This window comes from Meriones unguiculatus, chromosome 21 (genome assembly GCF_030254825.1).
Source record: "Meriones unguiculatus strain TT.TT164.6M chromosome 21, Bangor_MerUng_6.1, whole genome shotgun sequence".
In the NCBI taxonomy this organism is placed as follows: Eukaryota; Metazoa; Chordata; class Mammalia; order Rodentia; family Muridae; genus Meriones; species Meriones unguiculatus.
In genome coordinates, this window is record NC_083368.1 from 2,922,747 (window position 1) to 2,943,053 (window position 20,307).

The 20,307-nt window shown below is 40.7% G+C and overlaps 1 protein-coding gene and 1 pseudogene across 1 annotated transcript in view; one reads left to right on the plus strand and one right to left on the minus strand.

Moving 5' to 3' along the window:
- The first annotated feature begins 396 nt into the window (after nt 1–396).
- LOC132646072 (eyes absent homolog 3-like) overlaps nt 397–20,307 on the plus strand; it is a 122,795-nt gene continuing 102,884 nt past the window's right edge. The window contains 3 exon segments of the mRNA XM_060374201.1: nt 397–452; nt 1,739–2,013; nt 11,431–11,515. Of these exon segments, the coding sequence (XP_060230184.1) occupies nt 397–452; nt 1,739–2,013; nt 11,431–11,515 (416 nt within the window).
- On the minus strand, nt 8,976–9,077 carry LOC132649828 (U6atac minor spliceosomal RNA; annotated as a pseudogene).

Here is a 20,307-nt window from a genome sequence, read left to right on the forward strand (position 1 = left end):
CCTGGGTCACAGGAGACCTTATGTCAAAAAAACAAAACAAAACAAAACCCCTCCAAAGCAAAAATCCAAGACCTCATGGAGCTTATATCCTAGTGGAGAGGAAGATGGCAAGCCAAACCCACAAGCAACTTGTTGGATAAATGTCATGAGAAAAATAATCGGTAGGTAAGAAAGCAGAGGAAGATAATGGTGCTCCCATTTAAAGCAGAGTGGGAGTTGGTGTCATTGAGAAGGCACACTGGAAGGCCAATGGGAAGGAGATGACAAGGTGAATGATACAGCTGTATTAGGGAGAAGCACTCCAGGCAGAGGGAGCAGAAAGCAGGCAGCACCTGAGCCAACCTGCGGGCTTGAAGAACAGCAGAGGCCCCTGTGTCTAAGTGGAGGGATGACAAGATGAAGTCCAAGTCCAAGCTTATAGTTCTCCTCGCTGCGTTAAGTCCTATGGTCATGTAGGCAATGTAGGGACTGTAGGTGATGCAGAGATTTTGGCTTTCACGCCGAGATAGAAGGTCTCTTGGAAGAAGCACGTGATCTGATTAAGGCTCTAAAAGGAGGCTCGAGCTTCTGTGGCGAGGGATGGGTAGAAGGAAAATAAACAGGGTTCTTAGGATAACAGATTGACTGGTTTATACCAACACCGGCGGTAAATGAGCAGATTCTGCAAAGACTTTGAAGAAAGCATCTGTGTTAATTAACTGTGTTAATTAGATGTATGTGACAAAGAGTGACGAAGAGCCTTACCAAAATTAGTTGCTTAGAAAATCATTGAAATAGAAGCAGTTAATAAAAGTCTTTGTATTTGTACTGAAAAGCTAGTTTTTTTTTGTTTTTGTTTTTTCCTAACTTTGTGGTTAATCTAATGTATTTGTAATTTTCAGTTCTTTTTCTTGAGGGTCTTTCTCCCTTAGATTGAATGTCCTGAAGACTCCCCATTTTTCGCCCACATATGAGGTGGTTTTTTTGTTTGTTTGTTTTGTTTGTTTTTTGTTTTTTCAAGACAGGGTTTCTCTGTGTAGCCTTGTCCTGGATTCGCTTTATAGACGAGCCTGGCCTGGAACTCACAGAGATCTGCTTGCCTCTGCCTACCCGAGTGCTGGCATTACAGGTGTGTACCACCATGCCCGGCTTTGAGTAGTGTTTTAAAATTAATGAAGCATTAAAAAAAACGTTCCTGAGCTGGGCAGTAGTGCATACCGTTAATCTCGGCACTCAGGAGGTGGAGCAGGCAGATATCTGAATTCGAGGCCAGCCTGGTCTACAGCGGGAGTTCCAGGACAGCCAGGGCTACACAGAAAAACCCTGTCAAGGAAAAAACACTAACCAAACAACAACTACAACAAAGCCCCCCGCCCCCAAAGTTCACACAATGTGCAAAACATGAAGGCAGCTCCAAGGGTGGTATAATACTAGGTATAAACTAAATTTTCGGATAAAAATGTTCACTTTGAGCTAGCCTTTCAAGTGCCTTCAAAACGTCCCATCCATTTTTCCTTTCCTAGCTTTGGATACTTTGGGACCTCACCGTCCCTTTACGGTAGGAATCCCACGCATTTTGAAGAGCGTACGTTAAGAGAAGGATCTTGAGTTCGAGAGCAGCCTGAGCTACGTCATGAAACTTTGCTTTTTTGGTGGGGGCGGGGGAAGGGGGAAAGGAAAGGCGGGTGTGAGTCCTCTTCACGCAGGCTGCCGCCGCCGAGTAGCATCAGGGTCCTGCGAAGCTCTCAAAAAAAAAAAGACAACAAAGCGTCGAGCACGCGGGCCCCAGGGAGTCGGCGCCAGCCCTCGGCGGGCGGAGGGACGAGGCCGCGCCTTTCTCCGCCCCAGCAGCGGGCAGGGCCTCCGGGTTCGGGCGGCACGGGGTGGGGCTTGGTAGGCGACCCCGTAGCCTACTTCCGGTTCCTAGGGATGCGCATCCGGGTCGCGCTCAGGCCGCGGTGTCCGCCCCTCTGTTGGTTCCAGAGCGGGTCCGAGGCGGTCCCTTGCGGCGCCGCGGGGCGTCTGCAGCCTCTGGTGAGTCCCCGCCGGCGGCGGCGCAGGCGCGGCGCCTCGGTGCAGCGTCCGGGGCCGCGGCTGCCCGCAGCGTCCCTCGGGCCGTTCCGGGGGCCCTCGCCGGTCCCTCGCCCCTTCTCAGCTCGGCGCTGAGCCCCGGCGCCGCCGCGTCTCCTCCTCCGGGTCGGGGGCCGCGGCTTTCGGGACGCTCTGAACGGCAGCGAGCAGGTGCCGGCTCGCCGTGGGGCTGCTGTGAGCTCGGTAGTTGACAGGTCTCCAGTACGTCCTGTCCGTTTTGTGTCCTCTTGTCTTACGAGGATGGATGTGCCCAGCTGGGGAAAAATTCGGCCGTTCGCACTCCGCACGGATTTAAAGTTAGAGGACAGAGGGCATCGGGAGGTCAGCTCCAGGTTTATAGTGTGGTGGTAGTTTTCTGCTGACATTCGCCACTGTAACTCAAAGTAACTTTCCTTCCAAGCCAGATAAGAGTTGTGAGAGTATTCTTTTAACTTGTTTTTCCTTAGCGTTGTTAACATAGTTGAGAAACCATCATTTTCTCATTTTGACATTTAAGACACCTTACATTCTCTGGAGGTTTTAAATCATTCTGTAATGTGAAAAGGGTCAGACCTAACAATGGTTAATGTCCCGTTTCTTAAATTTTGTGATCTAAGGTTTGGATAATCACCCCCCCCCCTTTAGTTTTTTTTTAGTCTTTGACTCATTTGCCTTTTCAGTCTAAAATTCAGTATTAATAATTAAATACGAACAGAACAAATGCAGCATTTATTATTGGCTTTTCCTTTTGTTTTGTTTTGTTTTGTTTTGGTCTGGTCTCCCTCATACACACACATAGCATTGTATGGCATATTCCAAAATTGGGCTGCTCTCTTTCTCCTATTTTTAGCAAGAACTTTGCAGGTTGTCCATGTTAGACCTAGATGCCACAGGGAAAGACCCTTCTGGTGGGCTTTCAGGATTTAACTGGTGAGACAAGCCCCTATGAAAGTTTATCTGTCCTCCCCTGCACTGACACTGACTCCTCTCTTCAGCTTGATCTCATTTCCCATCTTTGAAAATAACCCCAGTAACTGTAGCTGGCTTCAGTGGCTTCTTTACCTCTAGGTTTGAAGTAGTTGCTGCATAACTTTCAACTTTTTTGTTTCTGAACTTTATATTTCTTATATTTCTTTCCTTCCCTCCATTACCTTCTTTCCTTCCTTTTTTTTTTTTTTTTTTTTGAGACAGGGTTTCTCTGTGTAGCCTTGGCTGTCCTGGATCCACTTTGTTAACCATGCTGGCTTCAAATTCGCAGTGCTTTGCCTTCCTGAGTGCTGGGATTATATGTATGTGTCACTGCACCTGGCTCCCTCCTCTAACTTTTGGAATTTGCTATGTAGTTGAAAATGGCCTTGAACTCCTGATCCTCCTGTCTTCTAAACTTGGATTACAGGTCATGCCATCATGTTTAATTGCTTCTTAAGCATATTTTCAGTCTAAACCTAGTGAAGTTTTTATAGTCTCTAGCCAAAGGGAATTTAAAGTTCAGATGTACTCCTCCATTGATAACCAGCTTTAAGAATTAATGATGATTTTTTTCCAAGGTCTGCTTTTCTTTTTAATGTGTATGTGTGCCTGGTGTCCTCAGAGGCCAGATTCCCTGGAACTGGAGTTACAGATGGCTGTGAGGTTCTGTGTGGGTGCAGGGACTCAAGCCTGGTTCCTCTGGAAGAGCAGCCAGTGCCGTTAACCACTGAACCATCTCTCCAGCGCACCAAGATCAGTTTTTAGACTAATGAGCATGATATTGTCTTTGGTGGGCCACATTGATGGGTTTAGGTGATAGGAATGAAATTAGGATTAAAAGTATGCGTCATGCCACTTGTGGTGGCACATGTCTTCAATGTCAGCACTTGGGAGGCAGAAGCAGGTAGATATCTGAGTTCCAGGCCAGCCAGACTTGCATAGATTGTGTCTCCAAAACAACATCTGTAACCTGGATTTGCCTTTAAAAAAGGGACCAGAGAAACAAACAACTAGTGCGGAAGTAGAACTTAGATTTTTAAAGTGATACTATCCTGTTGTTGCAAAGAAGCCCCTAAATGAAATAACAACAACAACAACAACAACAACAATAATAATAATAATAATGCTGTCACTGGAGCAGAGCACCGACAGTCTCTCTAGGCCCTGAAGAACCTGCCTTTCTTACTCAGCTGCTGTTTTGGTCGCTGTTCAATTGCTGTGAGGAGGTCCCATGGCCAAGGCAACTCTGAAGAGGAAAAAAAAGCATTAAACTGGGGGCTTTTTTTTTTTTTTTTTTTTTTACATTTTTAGAGGGTTAACCCATGATTACCATGCAGGAATCAGATGGGAGAGAACTTGCAAGAGCTGAGAAAGCCTGGTCCTTGCCTCTTGAAGCCGTAAGCACACCTCCAACCAGGCTGTCCTCCAACAAGGCCATACCTACTCCAGCAAGACAGCATCTCCCACTCCTTCCAGAACAGTTTCATGAAGGGCCGAGCATTTAAACCTCTGAGCCTACAGGGTCCATTTTCATTCAGACTGCTACCTCTGCCAGCTCTTACGTCATTAAAGACTGTGCTTTTAAAGCTCTGAAGAGAAATCGCTGTTGGTTTTCTGTAGCACTTTCTACTTTAGGAATTTTTTTGTTTTTTTCTTTTTTGTTTTTGAGACAGGGTTTCTCTGTGTAGTCCTGGCTATCCTGGAGCTTGCTCTGTAGCCCAGGCTGGTCTTGAACTCACAGAGATCCGCCTGCCTCTGCCTCACCAAGCACCAAGCGCTGGGATTAAAGGTGTGTGCTACTATCGCCTGGGCCTAGGACTTGTTTTAGTTTTTAAATCTGAGAATTCAATTCAAGAAGCATTTCTGGGGGCCAGAAAGATAGCTCAGTGGCTGTTCAGTTCCTGGCACCCACATGGCAGCTCACAACTGTCTGTAACTCCAGTTCCAAGGAATCTGACACCCTCACACAGACATACATGCAGGCAGGACATCAGTCTACACAAAATAAAAATAATTAAAAAATTAATATAAATCATTTCTGCAGCAAAACAACAACAACAAAACAGCATTTCTGTGTGTTTTATACCTACCACATTTTCTGGTTTTGGCTTGATCATTTTTGTTTGTTATTTGTCAGCTTACTTGCTACTCTACTTTATCACAATGTTTTAATTTTTCTCTTGAGTACTATGATATTGAAGAATGATGCAATTTTAAATATTTAAGAAGCAAATTATAGCTTTAACATGTCCTCACCATTGTACCTTGGTTGTGTGATGTGCCTATGCAACTTTATGGTCTCATCCTCTATTTTCACAAATAAAAGGCTCTCATGAAGCTTTTTAGTAGTTATTTGTCAAAAAGATTTGTGTTTATTGCATGTGAGTACATGTTATGTAGTTTATCATTTTAAGTGAAACAAGCCTAGTTCAAATAGAAATGTAGTGTTAGGTGGGATATTGTTTCATAAATTCACCTAAGTGGTTTATATCAAAAGGCTGATTCTATTTTGTTTTGTGTTTTCTCTTTCTTTCTTTCTCTCTCTCTCTCTCTCTCTATAAATATCTCTATCTCTATCTCTATCTCTGCCTACCTAATTTTGGTTTTTCAAGATGGGACTTCCTTGTGTGGCCCTGGCTGTCCTGGAACTTGCTCTGTAGACCAGGCTGGCCTTGAACTCAGAGATCCACCTGCCTCTATCTCCTCAGTGCTGGGGCTAAGGATGTGTGCCACCATGCCCTTATCTTTGTTTGTGGCTTATCTTCTTAACCCACATAATTTTTTGGGGTTTATTTAAACTTATTTTTGGTACTTCAGAGTATGTGAAGTAGAACCTAATTTGTATTTTATCAATTAGTGGATGTGATCTTTGCAGTTAAATTGCCTTGTTTGTAGTCTTTGATGGGCTTACGTGCCCAGTCTTGATTTGCCCCATAATCGTCAGTGACCAGTAGATATAGATAGGGTTTAGTTTGTATTAGATGTTAAACTTTATCCATCCAAACTATGCAGATGGTGCCTTTATTTTACCTCTGAATCTTACGTTGTTTTAGTGCACGACAGCTTATTTCACATAGATCTGCTAATCTGTTGCTTCTGTTTACCTTTTTAAAAATTTATTTATGCATATGTCTTAACCACTGAGCCATCTCTCTGGCCCCTGCTTCTGTTTACTTCTGTTGCCCATAAGTAGTCTGGCTGGCCTGGAACTTGCAGTGTATACCAGGCCAGCCTCGTAGAGCTCCTCCTGCCGCCTCCACTACCACAGCTCAGATTTTAAATGCTTTTTAGGTTTGATCACAAGTGTGTTTTTCTAATCTGCTGTGTGTGAGAGAGAGAAAGAGAGAAGGGGGGAATTGACACACCAAATATTTTAACCCTTTTAAAGTAACATTTGGTGACATTAGTCATCACTATCCTCTAGTCTCTTTATACTGGATTTCTACTTTAATCTACAATAACATTATTTCTGTTGATCTTTGACAGATTGTTTAAATCTCATGACTCCAAGATGCTGCCTGTGTCTTTGGGATAGTTGGGAGATAAAGATGAGTGAGGCAGTGAAAGGAAAAACACAATGCTCTGGAGTCCTGCTTGCTGCTCTGTCCTCTTTGTAGTTGGTACTAAGACTTTCAGTTTGTATTGCCTCTATTCTTGTTTTCCCCACAAATATTTATTATTGCCATAATTTTCTGTAAATATATAAGTATTGGAACAAGCCTTGATATACTTGTTTGAAAGCAAATGTATCAAACTCAGGCAGGGGGCTGGAGAGATGGCTCAGAGGTTAAGAGCACTGGCTGCTCTTCCAGAGGATCTGAGTTCAATTCCCAGCAACCACATGGTGGCTCACAACCATCTATAGTGAGATCTGGTGCCCTCTTCTGGCATGCAGGTGTACATGCAGGAAGAATACTGTACACATAGTAAATAAATAAATCTTAAAAAAAAAAAAAAAAAACCTCAGGCAGGCTCCCACTTGGCATCACCCACTGCCCAGTGTATAGCACAAGTTAGCCAGGGTGCATAGAGAAATCACGTCTGGGGAAAAAGAAAAAAGGAAAAGAAAGGAACTATGTTAATCTTTGAACATTTCTGTGTGTATCTAACTGCCTATAAGTTCCTTCTTTGTAGCTATATAGATATTTGAAAAGAACTATGTTAATCTTTAAACATTTTTGTGCATACCTAACTGCCTGTAAGTTTCTTTGTTGTAGCAATATTCAGATCTTTTGCATTATTGTAATTAAGAGTGATACATGGTTTTACATAGGCACAGTATATATAAATATATACTTATTTCCTTTCTTCTTAAGAGCCGCAATAGGACATTGAAATAGACCAAGTTCTGATTATGGCCATTATGATCATAAGATAAGTGTGTTGATCCAGCTATAAAAGAAAGATTATGAAGTAGGAATCTAGAATTTTGAAATATTCATTACTAATTATTTACTTTCTAACTTCTTAGCTTTGCAAATAAGTTGTTGTGATATTATAAAAAGATTTGGCTTTGTTTATGAACATGAAAAACTGCAATAGTGTTTTTAAAATTGGCTGTTTCAGGGCCAGTGAGACAGCTCAGCTGGTAACAGCGCTCATTGCCAAGCCTGGTAATCTGATGTTGAATCCCCAGAACCCACATGGTGGAAGGAGAGCTCCACATTTGCCACGCACATGACCCTTATCCCCCGCAAAATAAACAAATGAAGGAAAATGATGTTGGCGTGGGAGTGGTGACTCAGAGCAGAGGCATATCTACCACTGGCAGGGGTGTCGCTTGAGTGCAGGGTTTCTAGGCCAGCTTGGGCAACATTGTGTGACCCTTACACCCGCCCCCCCCAAAAAAAAAAATCTCACAAAAGGACAGAATCAAACCAGTTTTTAACTTTTTCATGACGCTGTAGAGAAATGTGAACTCCTAGGAAATCTTTTTCTTCTCAATGTTATATTTTTCTTGTTTTTTATTTTTGAGATTGTAATTTAATTGCAACATTTCTCCCTTTTATTTTTTCTCTCCAAACCTTCCTGTACACCCTCTCTGCTCTCCTTCAGATTCATAGCCTCTTTTTTCATTAATTGCTATGACCTGCATATATATATTTGTATGTACATATGTGTCCTAAATATAACTCACTGAACCCATGTTACTTGGATGTATGTTTCCATGAAGGCCTATGGCTACTAAGGAATTCTCATCTTCAGAGAAGGTGATAAATCAAGAAACCAGTAGTAAGAACCGAAACTTGAAAGTTGTGGAGAGACTTTACCCACATGTTTTTAAACTGAAAGATTAACTCGGTATGTTTGTAACCCCCTCAGCTGTTGACTGAATTCTACGTTCATTTTTACAGCATTGAAATCTGCGTTTCACTTCTGTGTCATAGCTATTATTATTTGGTGTTTTTCAGTCTTTGTCTTAGCACAGAACAATGTCAGGTTTCATTAATGATAAAAATATATGCAAACTAGAGGCAGTCCATGGATATGGGAATTCTAAGGTTTTTTGCAGCAGCTCTGTGCTGCTTTTATTACTCAAACTGGGAACAAAAATTGTGTTTATGTTATACAGCTTCCTAGATTGCTTGTGAGTGTGACTTTCTGTTATGTAGCCTGTGTCAATTAAACAAGAAAGTTGTGACATACTATTAAAAGCTTTATGGCTGAGCTATAATGTGCTCAGTGGTAGACTAGTACAGTTAGAAGATGTGAGGCCCCAGGTTTGCTCTCTAGAATCACAAAAAATAAATGAAAACAAAATAATACAATTTTAGCACATTGATAAAATACTGAAAATGAGAACAATATTTGCATCCTTTTATTTAACAGATTCTTATATTCCAACTTAAAAATTATTGGAAGGATGAATACTGTATTGATAGCAATAGTGTTCAGCTGCGTATTTTATTAGAATTATGTAATTGGTTGTTACTAATACATTTTATTCACAGATCTGCTAAAATACATGTTTGCCTTAACCATGTGCATGTTGTTAGGCCCAAGGGCCTCTTCCATCCTTGTCAAGGGGAGTGCTAACCTTCTCTCCTTTCATACAACACTACATATTTGAAAGTGTAAGTGTTCCAGATATCATAATTGCCAGAATCTGAGGAGATGCTGTAATAACTTGTATTATTTCTTCTTCCGGTGCTTTGATCTGAGTTGGTTTTGGTGGTGTGGTTGTTTCCGTTGGCTGTGTCCGAGACTGTTTCCCTGTGGGGCCTGGGCTGGCCTCAGAGTTGCAATAATCCCCACCCGGGTCTCTTAAGTGCTGGGATTGCAGCTGTGTGCCACCACAGCCAGCTTTTGTTTAAAATCATGGAAATGACCGGTGATAATTTTAACCAGTTACTTAAAAATATCAAGCCTTAGTTTTCAAAGTTTTTTTTTCTCTGAATTATGGAAACTGTCCTTTTATTCCCTTCAGTTGAAAGGCTAAGAGGAAGGATATTGGTAGTTTTGAAGATGTTAACAAGAGTGTTTATTTTCAAAGAAGAAATACAAGTAGAGAGAATTATTTTTTTTTTTTTCATAAAAAAGTTACCTTATAACTTACTACAAAATCCATCTCAACTAGCTTAGGATTTTAATGTTTTTTTGATAGTTTGAATATTTGATTATGCATATTTAGGTAATATTTCTTACTTTTAAGAGGTATTGCCCTTTTTATATATTCTCTTTTAATGTTCATATTTTTAAAATAAGCTTTGTGTTTAAAAACAAATTAAAAAACATTATTGACTATCAATTTTAAGAATTACTCTTACCTTCCTCAATCCCAATATGGATTTTAACCCTGTCACAGGGAAGAGATTCTCTCCCTCTTTGCTAAGAGCAAATTCTTGAAAAAACTTCAGATTGCAGTTTTTACATTTCTATCCTTTGATTGGGAAAACAGAGTTAGCACATTTCAACAAATGAAGAGTGAAGACATTCTGCTTCCCAACCTTCTCCTATTTTGTTGGCTCTTATTGGGTTGAAATCACATATTTACTAATGTACATTTGCATAGTGCAAGAATCCATAAAGAGATTTTAATTTAAGGCAATCATAAACTAGTAAGATAAAAAGTTTCTTTTTTACGGTTATAAAAGTCAGTTTCATGGTCACATAGATTATGCTTCTCTGCGTTGAGCAAAACAAGTCCAGGGAAGGTTGTAGCTGCGAGCTTTCGTTTTGCGGTTTGTGATTCTTAGGTGCAGGTTGTCTGCATCATAGTTGCAGCCCAGCTTCTGAGGCTTCGTATGAGCCACACGTGAGCGCGCCGAGCATCAAGTGCTTCTGACCTTTAAACTCTGTTTTTCTTTTGACATTTAAGAGCAGAGGAGGGAGTCGAGCTCTATTATCTGATTGTTAAAGGTTTCGTCTGCTTGTACTTTTTAAACTTGTTTTCTGTCCTTTTCTTGTTCTTACATGTGGCTCTGAAAAGTATATCATATTGTACAAAAGAACCACACGGGTTGGGTAGGCCCCAGCAGAGACAAAGGCTTTGGTTTGCCCTGCTCTTGGTTCGCTGTTGCAGCAGCAGGGCTGTGAACTCACTCTGTCTGTATGTCAGGTTGGCTTGTGGTAGAAGCCACACAGGTGAGGTGCGGGACTGTCCGAGAAGGAGCCAGCCTCAGTGGAGCAGGAGTGGAGTATTTTGCTTTTATAACGTATCTCCTCTTAGCAGTCAAAGAATGTATTGTGTTTTTTTTTTTTTTTTTTCTTTTGATTAAAATTTAGGACCAGAGGAGCAGGCTTTGAAAAGTAAAGATTTATTTCAATAATTACTTAGTATATTTAGTGGAGGTTCATTATTTCACATTAAACTGGATCCTAGCTTTACATAATTATTTTTCCTTAATTCTCATATTTAAGGTTTCACTTTACCTGCCTTATTAAAATCCTAAAGAATTACATTTTCATTTAACTTGATTACATATAGACAGATAGTTGATTGTGATGTATTTAATTGATTTTCCAGTTTGTCCTACTTAAAGCGATTCCGTGTGTCTGTGTTAAAAGTTATGTAAATGTTCCACATTAAAACAGGTTAGATGTTATCATAACTTACTGACCTGCTAGGCCAGTCTCTATCATTTTAAATGTAACCCTAATCCTTAAATAAATTGTTTTATTATCTGCACATGGCTGTCATTGCAAAGTGTCTAATGCAGTAGGCACTGTAGTAACCGGCAGGAGTGGCTCCACATGCTGGCTTTTGCAGCGTTTACAGAAGTCTTTGCGTACAGCTCTCGTGACTTGGAACAGCGTGTCGGTGTCGAAGTGCAAACGTGCAAGTTTGAGATTTTGAGATCGGAACTAACGTAGAAAGCTTGTGTAGCAAAATATTAAAAAGTTCTCTGATGGCCTCGATGATAATGCTTTACGAGTCTATAAAGCTTTGCATTCCTCTCTTTGTACAAACAGTTTGTGAAGACTGCAGAGACCTGCAGTCCAGTCACTTAAGATTGTGGTCCTCATGGAAGAAGAACAAGACCCACCAGAGCAACCGGTGAGTGTTTCCAAGTTCAAGTTGATACAGGTTGATGGTAGAAAAGCTGATTTGAAGAGATTTGAATATTACTAATTATATTTACAGAATCCAGATTAGAAATGGGAATAAAGAACAGACCCCTTAGCAGTTTCCCTCTGAGAAGGCAATGTTGTATGTTCTTTTGTTTTGTTCTTGAGATGGAGTCTTGCTATACGCAGCCTCCGGTAGCCTCAAATATGTGATGCTCTTACCTCGGCTTCCCAGGTTAGGATCACAGATGTATACTGCCTTACCTGGCATGTTGCATGTTTTAAACTAAAATTTGGCTAACTTCATGCTAGGGAATCTGTTTAGTACACTCAGCATTGCCAAGTGAATATTGCCTTTTTCTTTATGTGTTGAGAGTTGCATACTCGTGATTACTTTGCCTTTCTGTTAGCCCTCTCAGCTAAGGTAACTGTTAAAGTTAGGAAGACACAGCAACTCATACAAATACCTTTTGAGACTTTTCAATGTGCTCTCTGTCCTTGGTGAGTTGTTAATAATTGGGGAGTAATAGGGTTGCAATCATCTTGAACAGTATATAGGATGTGCACTGTTGAAACAAACAGCTGAACTATAGACGGGACAATATATCATATCATATCATATCATATCATATCATATCATATCACTGAGTGTTTAATGTAGTAGGACAAAAGTCTACTCATAAATTCAGAAAGACTTACGTAAATGTTGACATACTGTCGAAGTAGAAATTGTTAGTTTACTCCCTATCTGGTTAAAGTAACAACGGTGAGACTAACCTGATAACGGCTCACCTCTTCTGCTCTGCTTCCCTCCCTTCTCACTCTGCTTAGTTTCTATAACTTTATATGCAAAGCCTAAATGTTAGACGAAGGTAAGAAACTGAAGCGCTTTAATGCCAGTATGTCTGTTGTGTGGTGATCGTTACAGAAAGTCCCTTTCCTATTTGCTTGTGCTCCTGGTATCTGTGTGTGTGACCACGTAGACATGTCAGTGCCATTGGAAAAGACAACAGCGTTCCTGTCAGATAACAGGGTGAAGTAGCAGTGTCAGTGTGGAGGCAGAAAGCATCTAAGGGAAGACATGAGCACCAGCTTCATTAAGATTTTCTACGTAAAGATGAGGCAGACAGAATGGTGTGACTCATTAACATGATTCCAGCAGGCTGTTTTGTGATTTAGGATGGGAAACAACCAGCCACGCCTGTGCAGACTAGGAATCCCAGCACCTGGTGTACTGGTTAGTTTTTTTCTTAACTTTGCAGAAGCTAGGGTCATCTGAGAGGAGGAACCCCGGTTGAGAAAATGGCCCCCATCTCTATTTGCCTGTAGCAGCACTCTGCAAATAGTAAAGGAAGTGTAAGATGAAATAAATCCTTTGCTCCCAAGTTGCTTTGGTCGTGGTGTTTATCACATTGATGGAAACCCTAATGGAGACATTTGGAGAGTGGAGACAGGAGAATCAGGAGTTCAAGCTCATCCTCTGCTGCCTAACATGTTCTTAAGTCAACATGTTCTAAGGGCTACAGGAGACTCTGTCTCAAAAACAGCATCTAAAAAAAGGAGTATTTGAATTAGATAGAGGGAGCTAGGTTCTGGGGAGTTACAGCTTTGTCCTCTAGTAGAAGCCAAGTAGACAGGTACAGACTCTAAGAAAGCGTGAGTTCACAGCTTGGAGTAGAGATCCTTAACATGATAGAACAAGTGCCTCTGCCCCAGACCGCCGAGACTGAACGACTGACTCCTGAACTGAATGCCACTCTCTCTCTTCCAGGAAGGGGAGTCTCTGGAGGCTGTAAAGAGAGCCTCCCTGAACCGCCCTTCTTTCTGTTTTGGAGGCAGTGTCTCACTCAGAAGCCCAGACTGGCTTGATCCTCATGAGCCAGCTCCCTGCCTCAAGCCTCCTAAGTGCCAAGATGACCGGAGTGTGCCACCATATCCAGCTTATAGGATTTTGAATGAGTTCTGACCTTCCAGACTAAGAAGTTTTACCTCACGAACCCACTTTGTTTCTTTGAGACAAAATCCCAGTTTGTATCTAGGCTGTCCTTAAACTACTGGCAGTCCTCCTGCTTTTGCCTCTGAGTGCTCAGAGTACAGTCCTGCGCTCCCATAATCAGCTGTCTGGGTGACCTGAGACGTAGAAACACAATTACCAGGCCAGTGTCAATCATCTCTGAAAAAGTCCCAGTGAATGAGAGAGACGTTTGGATCAGCTGCACAGAAGTGCACTGCTTACTGGTTGTTGCTGTTTCATTCGACAGCGATGGCAGGGAGGGATGGAAGAGGAGGTGCTGCTTTAATGTCGCCTCATTGACAGCATCCTAAAACTGAGGACTTTAGAGAAGAGTATGACATTCTGCAGTAATGTTGACAGTTTAAACTTTTAGAATATGAAGAATTTGAGACAAATTCTTCAAAGCACCAGAGAATAAGAACTATTTCTTTATGGATGCTCACTCTATAAATTGCAGTGAGCCCTCACCTCTCTCTCTCTCTTTTTCTTCCTTTTTTGTAGGTATGATAGGTGTTGTTGTCTTGTTTTGTTTTGTTGTATCTGGTACTAAAGATTGAATGCAGGACCCCGCTCACGCTAAGTGGGTGCTTTATCTCTGAGCTAGTCTTTGGGTATTTTCTGTGTTTAGTCACTCTGTTTCCTCCTCTTCAGGTAGAGGCTTACACAGTCAGAGAGAAAGGGGCCTCCGTCTGTAGATAGGGTTGCTGTGTTTTGTAAGGTTGTTCCTGATAACATTGATGGTTTGCCCCCTCACTGTTAGCCAATTGTGGCCTGCTAGAAGTATTTGCTCTATGCTGTTTTTCCAAAAAAAATAAGAGAGTCTGCCATTTTATTTCCTGTTTTGCCATGTTACACTATGACTGAAGAATGCTGGCTTTATGCCCCCATGTATTTAAGGGACAAAAAATGCTTTAAGTAGATGGGATCATTCCCCTTCGTTTGTTACCAGATTTCTGGTGAGTAGAAAACATAGGAATAAGTGTATGTTGTGTGTAATTTAATGTACATGATTTTGTGTCTGAGGCAGTTGGGTTTAGCAGCTCATCCCCATCAAATTCCTGAAGTTAGCACAGTTTTAAAATTTTCATAATGAAGTGGACAGTATAGGGGAGTATGTCCTACACCAGCACATTCCAGCTGTGGCCTATGGTTTAATGTATAGTCAGCCTTTTCTACCAGGTGTCAATATGTAAATTCAACCAACTGAAGGTAAATATAATGAGCAAAACAATTTTTTAGTACACATATTATATAGACATTCTTATTTCCTAAATAATGCAGTATAACAACTATTCACATACGGTTATATATTCTATATTGTCAGTCATTTAGAGATGGCTTGAAGTACATGAGAACTGTGCATTCTAATATAAAGGACTTGACTGTACAGATTTTGCTATCAGTGAAGGTTTCTGGAACCTGCCCCCGAGATACTGAGAGCCAACTGTGTTTGAACAACTAGGGTTTCAGAATCAGATCACTGCACTGATTTCTGTGTGTGCTGATCTTTGCAGGTGAAAAAAACCCAAGATGCAGGAACCAGGAGAACAAACTTTAAGGTATTCTAGACTTGGGCTTCTTTTTAATGATCTGCTTGAACTAGCTCTACCATATGTTGACTAGTACAGGGCTTGCTTTCTGTTGACAACTGCCTTTTTGGTCCTCACTGTCACCTTTACATTTTGAAATTACTTGGTTTCATATTAAAAATTCTCTTTAAAATAGGAGTGTGTAAACCCCAAAGCAGAGACTAGTTTGGGCAATATAGCAAGACCCTGTCTCAGAAAACAAGCAATTACTTCTCCAATGTAGCTTTTCCTCTAATATGTATGCAGATTTTTTTCATTGTTATGCCTTCATTACTTACTTTCATTTCATATGTAGCAGGCATTTATAGAGAAACTCATAAATGAAAAATGATACATTCTTCAGTCAAATAAACAATATAGGAAGGAGAGACTGAAATAAGAAAATACAAAGAACGTGGCATTAATTATGAGTTGAGTATGTGATACCCTAGACATTTGCTCTACTCCTGTAGAAAGGAGCTGTCTTTTTAGCATCTCATGCTTTGTCTCTATCAGAATTGTCATTTTTCTAGAGTTGTACCTCCTGTCAGTTGTCCACTGACCATCTGAGCCAGTAACTCTATCATTACCAACACAAGAATTTCAAGATTGCTGTTTTTACCACATAGATCACTCCAGACCCTTTACACTGGAACTTCCAATCTGGCCATACTTTCTGTTTAAATTTCTAGCATATTTTCTCTATCACCCACTGGCCTTTCTCTCAAAAAAGGATTTCCGTTTCTGAATGCTGATTATGTTATAAGATCTACTACTATAGTCAGTTCCTTAAAAGTGTTGGCCTTCTCCATTTTCCTGTGTGATGCTTGCCAGCAAACGTACATCCTTGCTCTAGCCCAGTGATCCACCTGTTCTGTGCATATTTCCAATCTGCTTGACAGTAAAATCACAACTTTGCCAAAACCCAGATCATTTATCTATTCTTTATCGCCATAACACTGTAATAGAACAGCGCAAAACTATACTGGCTCGTTTTAGTTTACATTCATGATTATATCTCAAACACATTTAGACACCCTTCTTTGTGTGTCTGATTTCCTGCTATCTAAACATCATCTTAATTCTTTCTTCCTTTCATCTTTGCCTACAGTCTTTCTCTTAATTTCCCACTGTTGTATTCACTTAGCTAGGGAACTTGCTACCTAGTTCAAAGACAAGTTCAAGACATTAAAAAAGAAGCATTTTGTTTCTCACCAAATCTATTATGGATACTTTCTGTTTCCTTTTCCTGGCAAGTCAGTTTTCCTGCCATGTAAAGAACCTGTTAACTTTGTATTTTCTGCAGTCCCTCTCCCCCTTTAGTAAGTGTTAAATCTGTCAACATAAAATTTACCATTTACTCCCTCTTCCTTTGACAGAGTCTTACTGTGTCAGTCATGCTGGCCTTTAACTTATAACCCTTAGCTTCCTGACTGCCGAGATTTAAAGACTTTAACCACCATGTCTAGGCTTAAAGCTTCCCCTCTGCCAGCCATACTAGGGGAATTGAGTCCAGGGCCTTGGATAGCTAGAAGGTGCTCTATCACCAAGCTACATTCCACATCCCTTAAAGCATTTTAAAAGAATAATTGAGCAGCAATGTGTACATGAACTTGTGCTGCTTGTCTCTAACCTTTAGTGACTTCCCATGTTGAAACTTCACACCTGTTAACCAAAACTTCCCTGTACCTAACATATTCTAGTCCACTCTCTGTTTCTGTGAGATTAGTCTGTCAGTTATTCTAAACGCTTTGTGAAAAGGACTGTAAGGTTTCTTAGATATAGTAAAAAAGACATATATATATATATATAATATATATATATATATAAACTTAGCAATAATTTGTCGAGTTATGTCTCTATAACGTATCAGAATTTTCTTTTTCTTCTTCTTTTTTTTTTTTGTTTTGTTTTTTCGAGGAAGAGTTTTCTGTGTAGCCCTGGCTATCCTGGCAGTTGCTCAGTAGACCAGGCTATCCTCAAATTCACAGAGTTCTGCCTGCCTCTGCCTCCTAAGTGCTGGGATCAAAGACATGTGACACCACTGCCCAGTTAGAATTTTCTTCCTGGGGCTGGAGAGTTGGCTCAGTGATTAAGAGCACTGTCTGCTCTTCCAAAGGACCTAGGTTCAATTCCCAGCATCCACATGGCAGCTCACAACTGTCTGTAACTCCAATTCAAAGGATCTGACACCTTCACACTAATGTACATAAAATTAATAAATTATTGAAAAAAATTTCTTCCTTTTAAGGATGAATGATAATTTTATTTTTTCCTCTTCTCTATCAATCATTGATAATAGACAAGAGTTCTGTTGAGTGAGAAGGTATTTGGACTGTGTAATTTATGGCGTTTAAGTGTTTTACTTTTCTTGTTATTTTTTAAAGCAACTTTTGTTATGTAAACGTTTACATTTATATGTTCTAAGAGTAATAATATTTTCAGACAGTATAGGATTTCTCTAGGGACACTTTAAAACATTTAACAGAGTGCCAGAATTAATTCACCATCTTGGTGGTGTGTTTCCAGTCTGCCTCCTCATATGACTATGAAGGAGATTTTGCAAAAACAAAATTCCAGAAGCAAACTAGAATCCAAGGCCCTCTAGAGCTGGTGTGCTCAGTGTGGAGGAGTATGTATGACTTCTAAGATTCAGGGTCTAAAAATAGTCTGCAGCAGTGGGTATAACATTGAAGCTCAGATTTAGCCCAAGTACACAGAAAAGACAAGCTGTCATTGCATTGGAAGGTGAAGTTCTGGGCCAGTTTCTTGCTCTTCCTTGTGTGATTCTGCTTAAATAGGCATGAGGGACTCAGGCGTCCTCAACTTTTTGTCTGTCTGTCCCTTTCCTTTCCTTTCCTTTCCTTTCCTTTCCTTTCCTTTCCTTTCCTCTTTCCTTTCCTCTTTCCTTTCCTCTTTCCTTTCCTCTTTCCTTTCCTCTTTCCTTTCCTCTTCCCTTTCCTCTTCCCTTTCCTCTTCCCTTTCCTCTTCCCTTTCCTCTTCCCTTTCCTCTTCCCTTTCCTCTTCCCTTTCCTCTTCCCTTTCCTCTTCCCTTTCCTCTTCCCTTTCCTCTTCCCTTTCCTCTTCCCTTTCCTCTTCCCTTTCCTCTTCCCTTTCCTCTTCCCTTTCCTCTTCCCTTTCCTCTTCCCTTTCCTCTTCCCTTTCCTCTTCCCTTTCCTCTTCCCTTTCCTCTTCCCTTTCCTCTTCCCTTTCCTCTTCCCTTTCCTCTTCCCTTTCCTCTTCCCTTTCCTCTTCCCTTTCCTCTTCCCTTTCCTCTTCCCTTTCCTCTTCCTTTTTCCTTTTCCTTTCCCTTTCCCTTTCCCTTTCCCTTTCCTTTCCTTTCCTTTCCTTTTTCCTTTTCCTTTTCCTTTTCCTTTGCAGGGTTTCTCTGTATAGCCCTGGCTGTCCTGTCCTGTCCTTGCTTTGTGGACCAGGCTGACCTCAAAATCAAAGTAATCTGCCTGCCTCTGCCTCCCTGAGTGCTGGGATTATAGGCTTGTATGCCCAGCTTGCATGTGTTTTGTTGTTGTTTCTTGACTTTTTAAACTTTTTTTTTTTTTTTTGGTGTGTGTGTGTTTTGAGAAGTCCTTAACTTTTATCTAAAATTCAGGTGACCATAATGATTTAGACATTTTGATTTGTACCAGTATAACTAATCCATGTCATTTATTTTCTTTTCCCTTTAATTTTTATAGTCATAATTTGGGTTGTACATTGCTTTTCAGAAATGTAACCATTTGATAGAGATAAAATTGAACTTTGAAAATGTAGCTTTAAAAATTAAATATCTAGGCTGGAGAGGGGGCTAAGCTGTTACAAGCCTTGGCTGCTCTTGCAGAGGAAAAGGATTTTGTTTCCAGGACTCATAGGTGACTCACAGCTGTTTGTAACTCCAGTTCCAGGGGATCCAATGCCCTCTTCTGGCTCCATGGATACCGGGCACACATGGTCCACATACATGCATGCTGGCAAAACTCTCATTACATTAAAAAAATAAAAAAGTAGTAGGTGTGGGGGTGCATGCCACTAATCCCAGTGCTTACAAAGCAGAAGTGGGTGAATCTTGGAGTCTGAGGCTAGCCTGGTCTTCATATTCAGTTTCAGGCCAGCCAGGGCTACAGAGTGAGATCCTATCTCAAAAAACACACAAACACAAATAAATAAGTTAATATTGCTGGGGAAAAATTAATTTTAACATTCAAAATAGATCAGAAGAAAAGTTTTTATTAATGAAAGACTTGGCTATCAGAGGTCATATGAGAGCTTTAAGTGTTGCTGTAGAGAAACTACTTTTCCTCCGATTAGACGTTCTTCTTCTCTTACGTGGAGCCTTTGGCCTCTACCTCTTCCTGGGGAGGAAAGAGTAAAGCAGGCTCCTATTGGGGGACATCAATGTGGGAAGGGTGCATGGCTGGAAACAGGAACTAGAACAGCTGTGATTACTGTGTGCTTGCTGTGTCTAGACTTGCCTATTTTTTATGTATTATAATTTTTCTTATAGCCTAGTGAGGTGAGTTTTGTTTGTGTCCTCACTGACAGGTAAACTGAGGCCTAGAGAAATTAGTGACTTGTTCAAGCCTTACAGCTAGGTATTTGAAAGGTGGATTATGAACTTGCCATTCCAGCTCTAGAGCTTACACTAGCGGTAATAAAGTTAGTTTTCTGAGAGAGGGTCTCATTCTATTGTGCAGCCTGGCTTTAAGCTAATTTTATAACCCATACTGACCTTAAATTCATGATAAATCCTCCTGCCTCGGCATCTCAAGCACTAGAATTAGAGTGAGTCATCACATGCAGTTTGAATCTGGACTCCACCCACTATGGCATTGTGGTTGGAAGTGACTGAATCCAGTGTCTTAAAGGGAAAGAAAAGAGGAAAACATTATTAAGAGGACTCAACTTGGAGCCAACTCCATTCTACAATTTTAGTGGCATGCTTGCAACATTTTAGTTTCTGTAGCTTTGGCTGGCCTCCGATTCATGTATTTGAGAAGATGTCCTGAAACCCTGATCCTTCTGCCTTATATCATGTACACCACCACGCCAAACTTAATTTTTCTTTTAAAAGAGAAATAAAGAAAACTGAATGGTTTTAAGGGTTCAGAACTCCTCCTTGGGAACAAACACATATAATCTTTAAAAACTTCAAATTACAATTTGTAACTGATGATGACCCACTCTGTCTAATAAGACATCTTC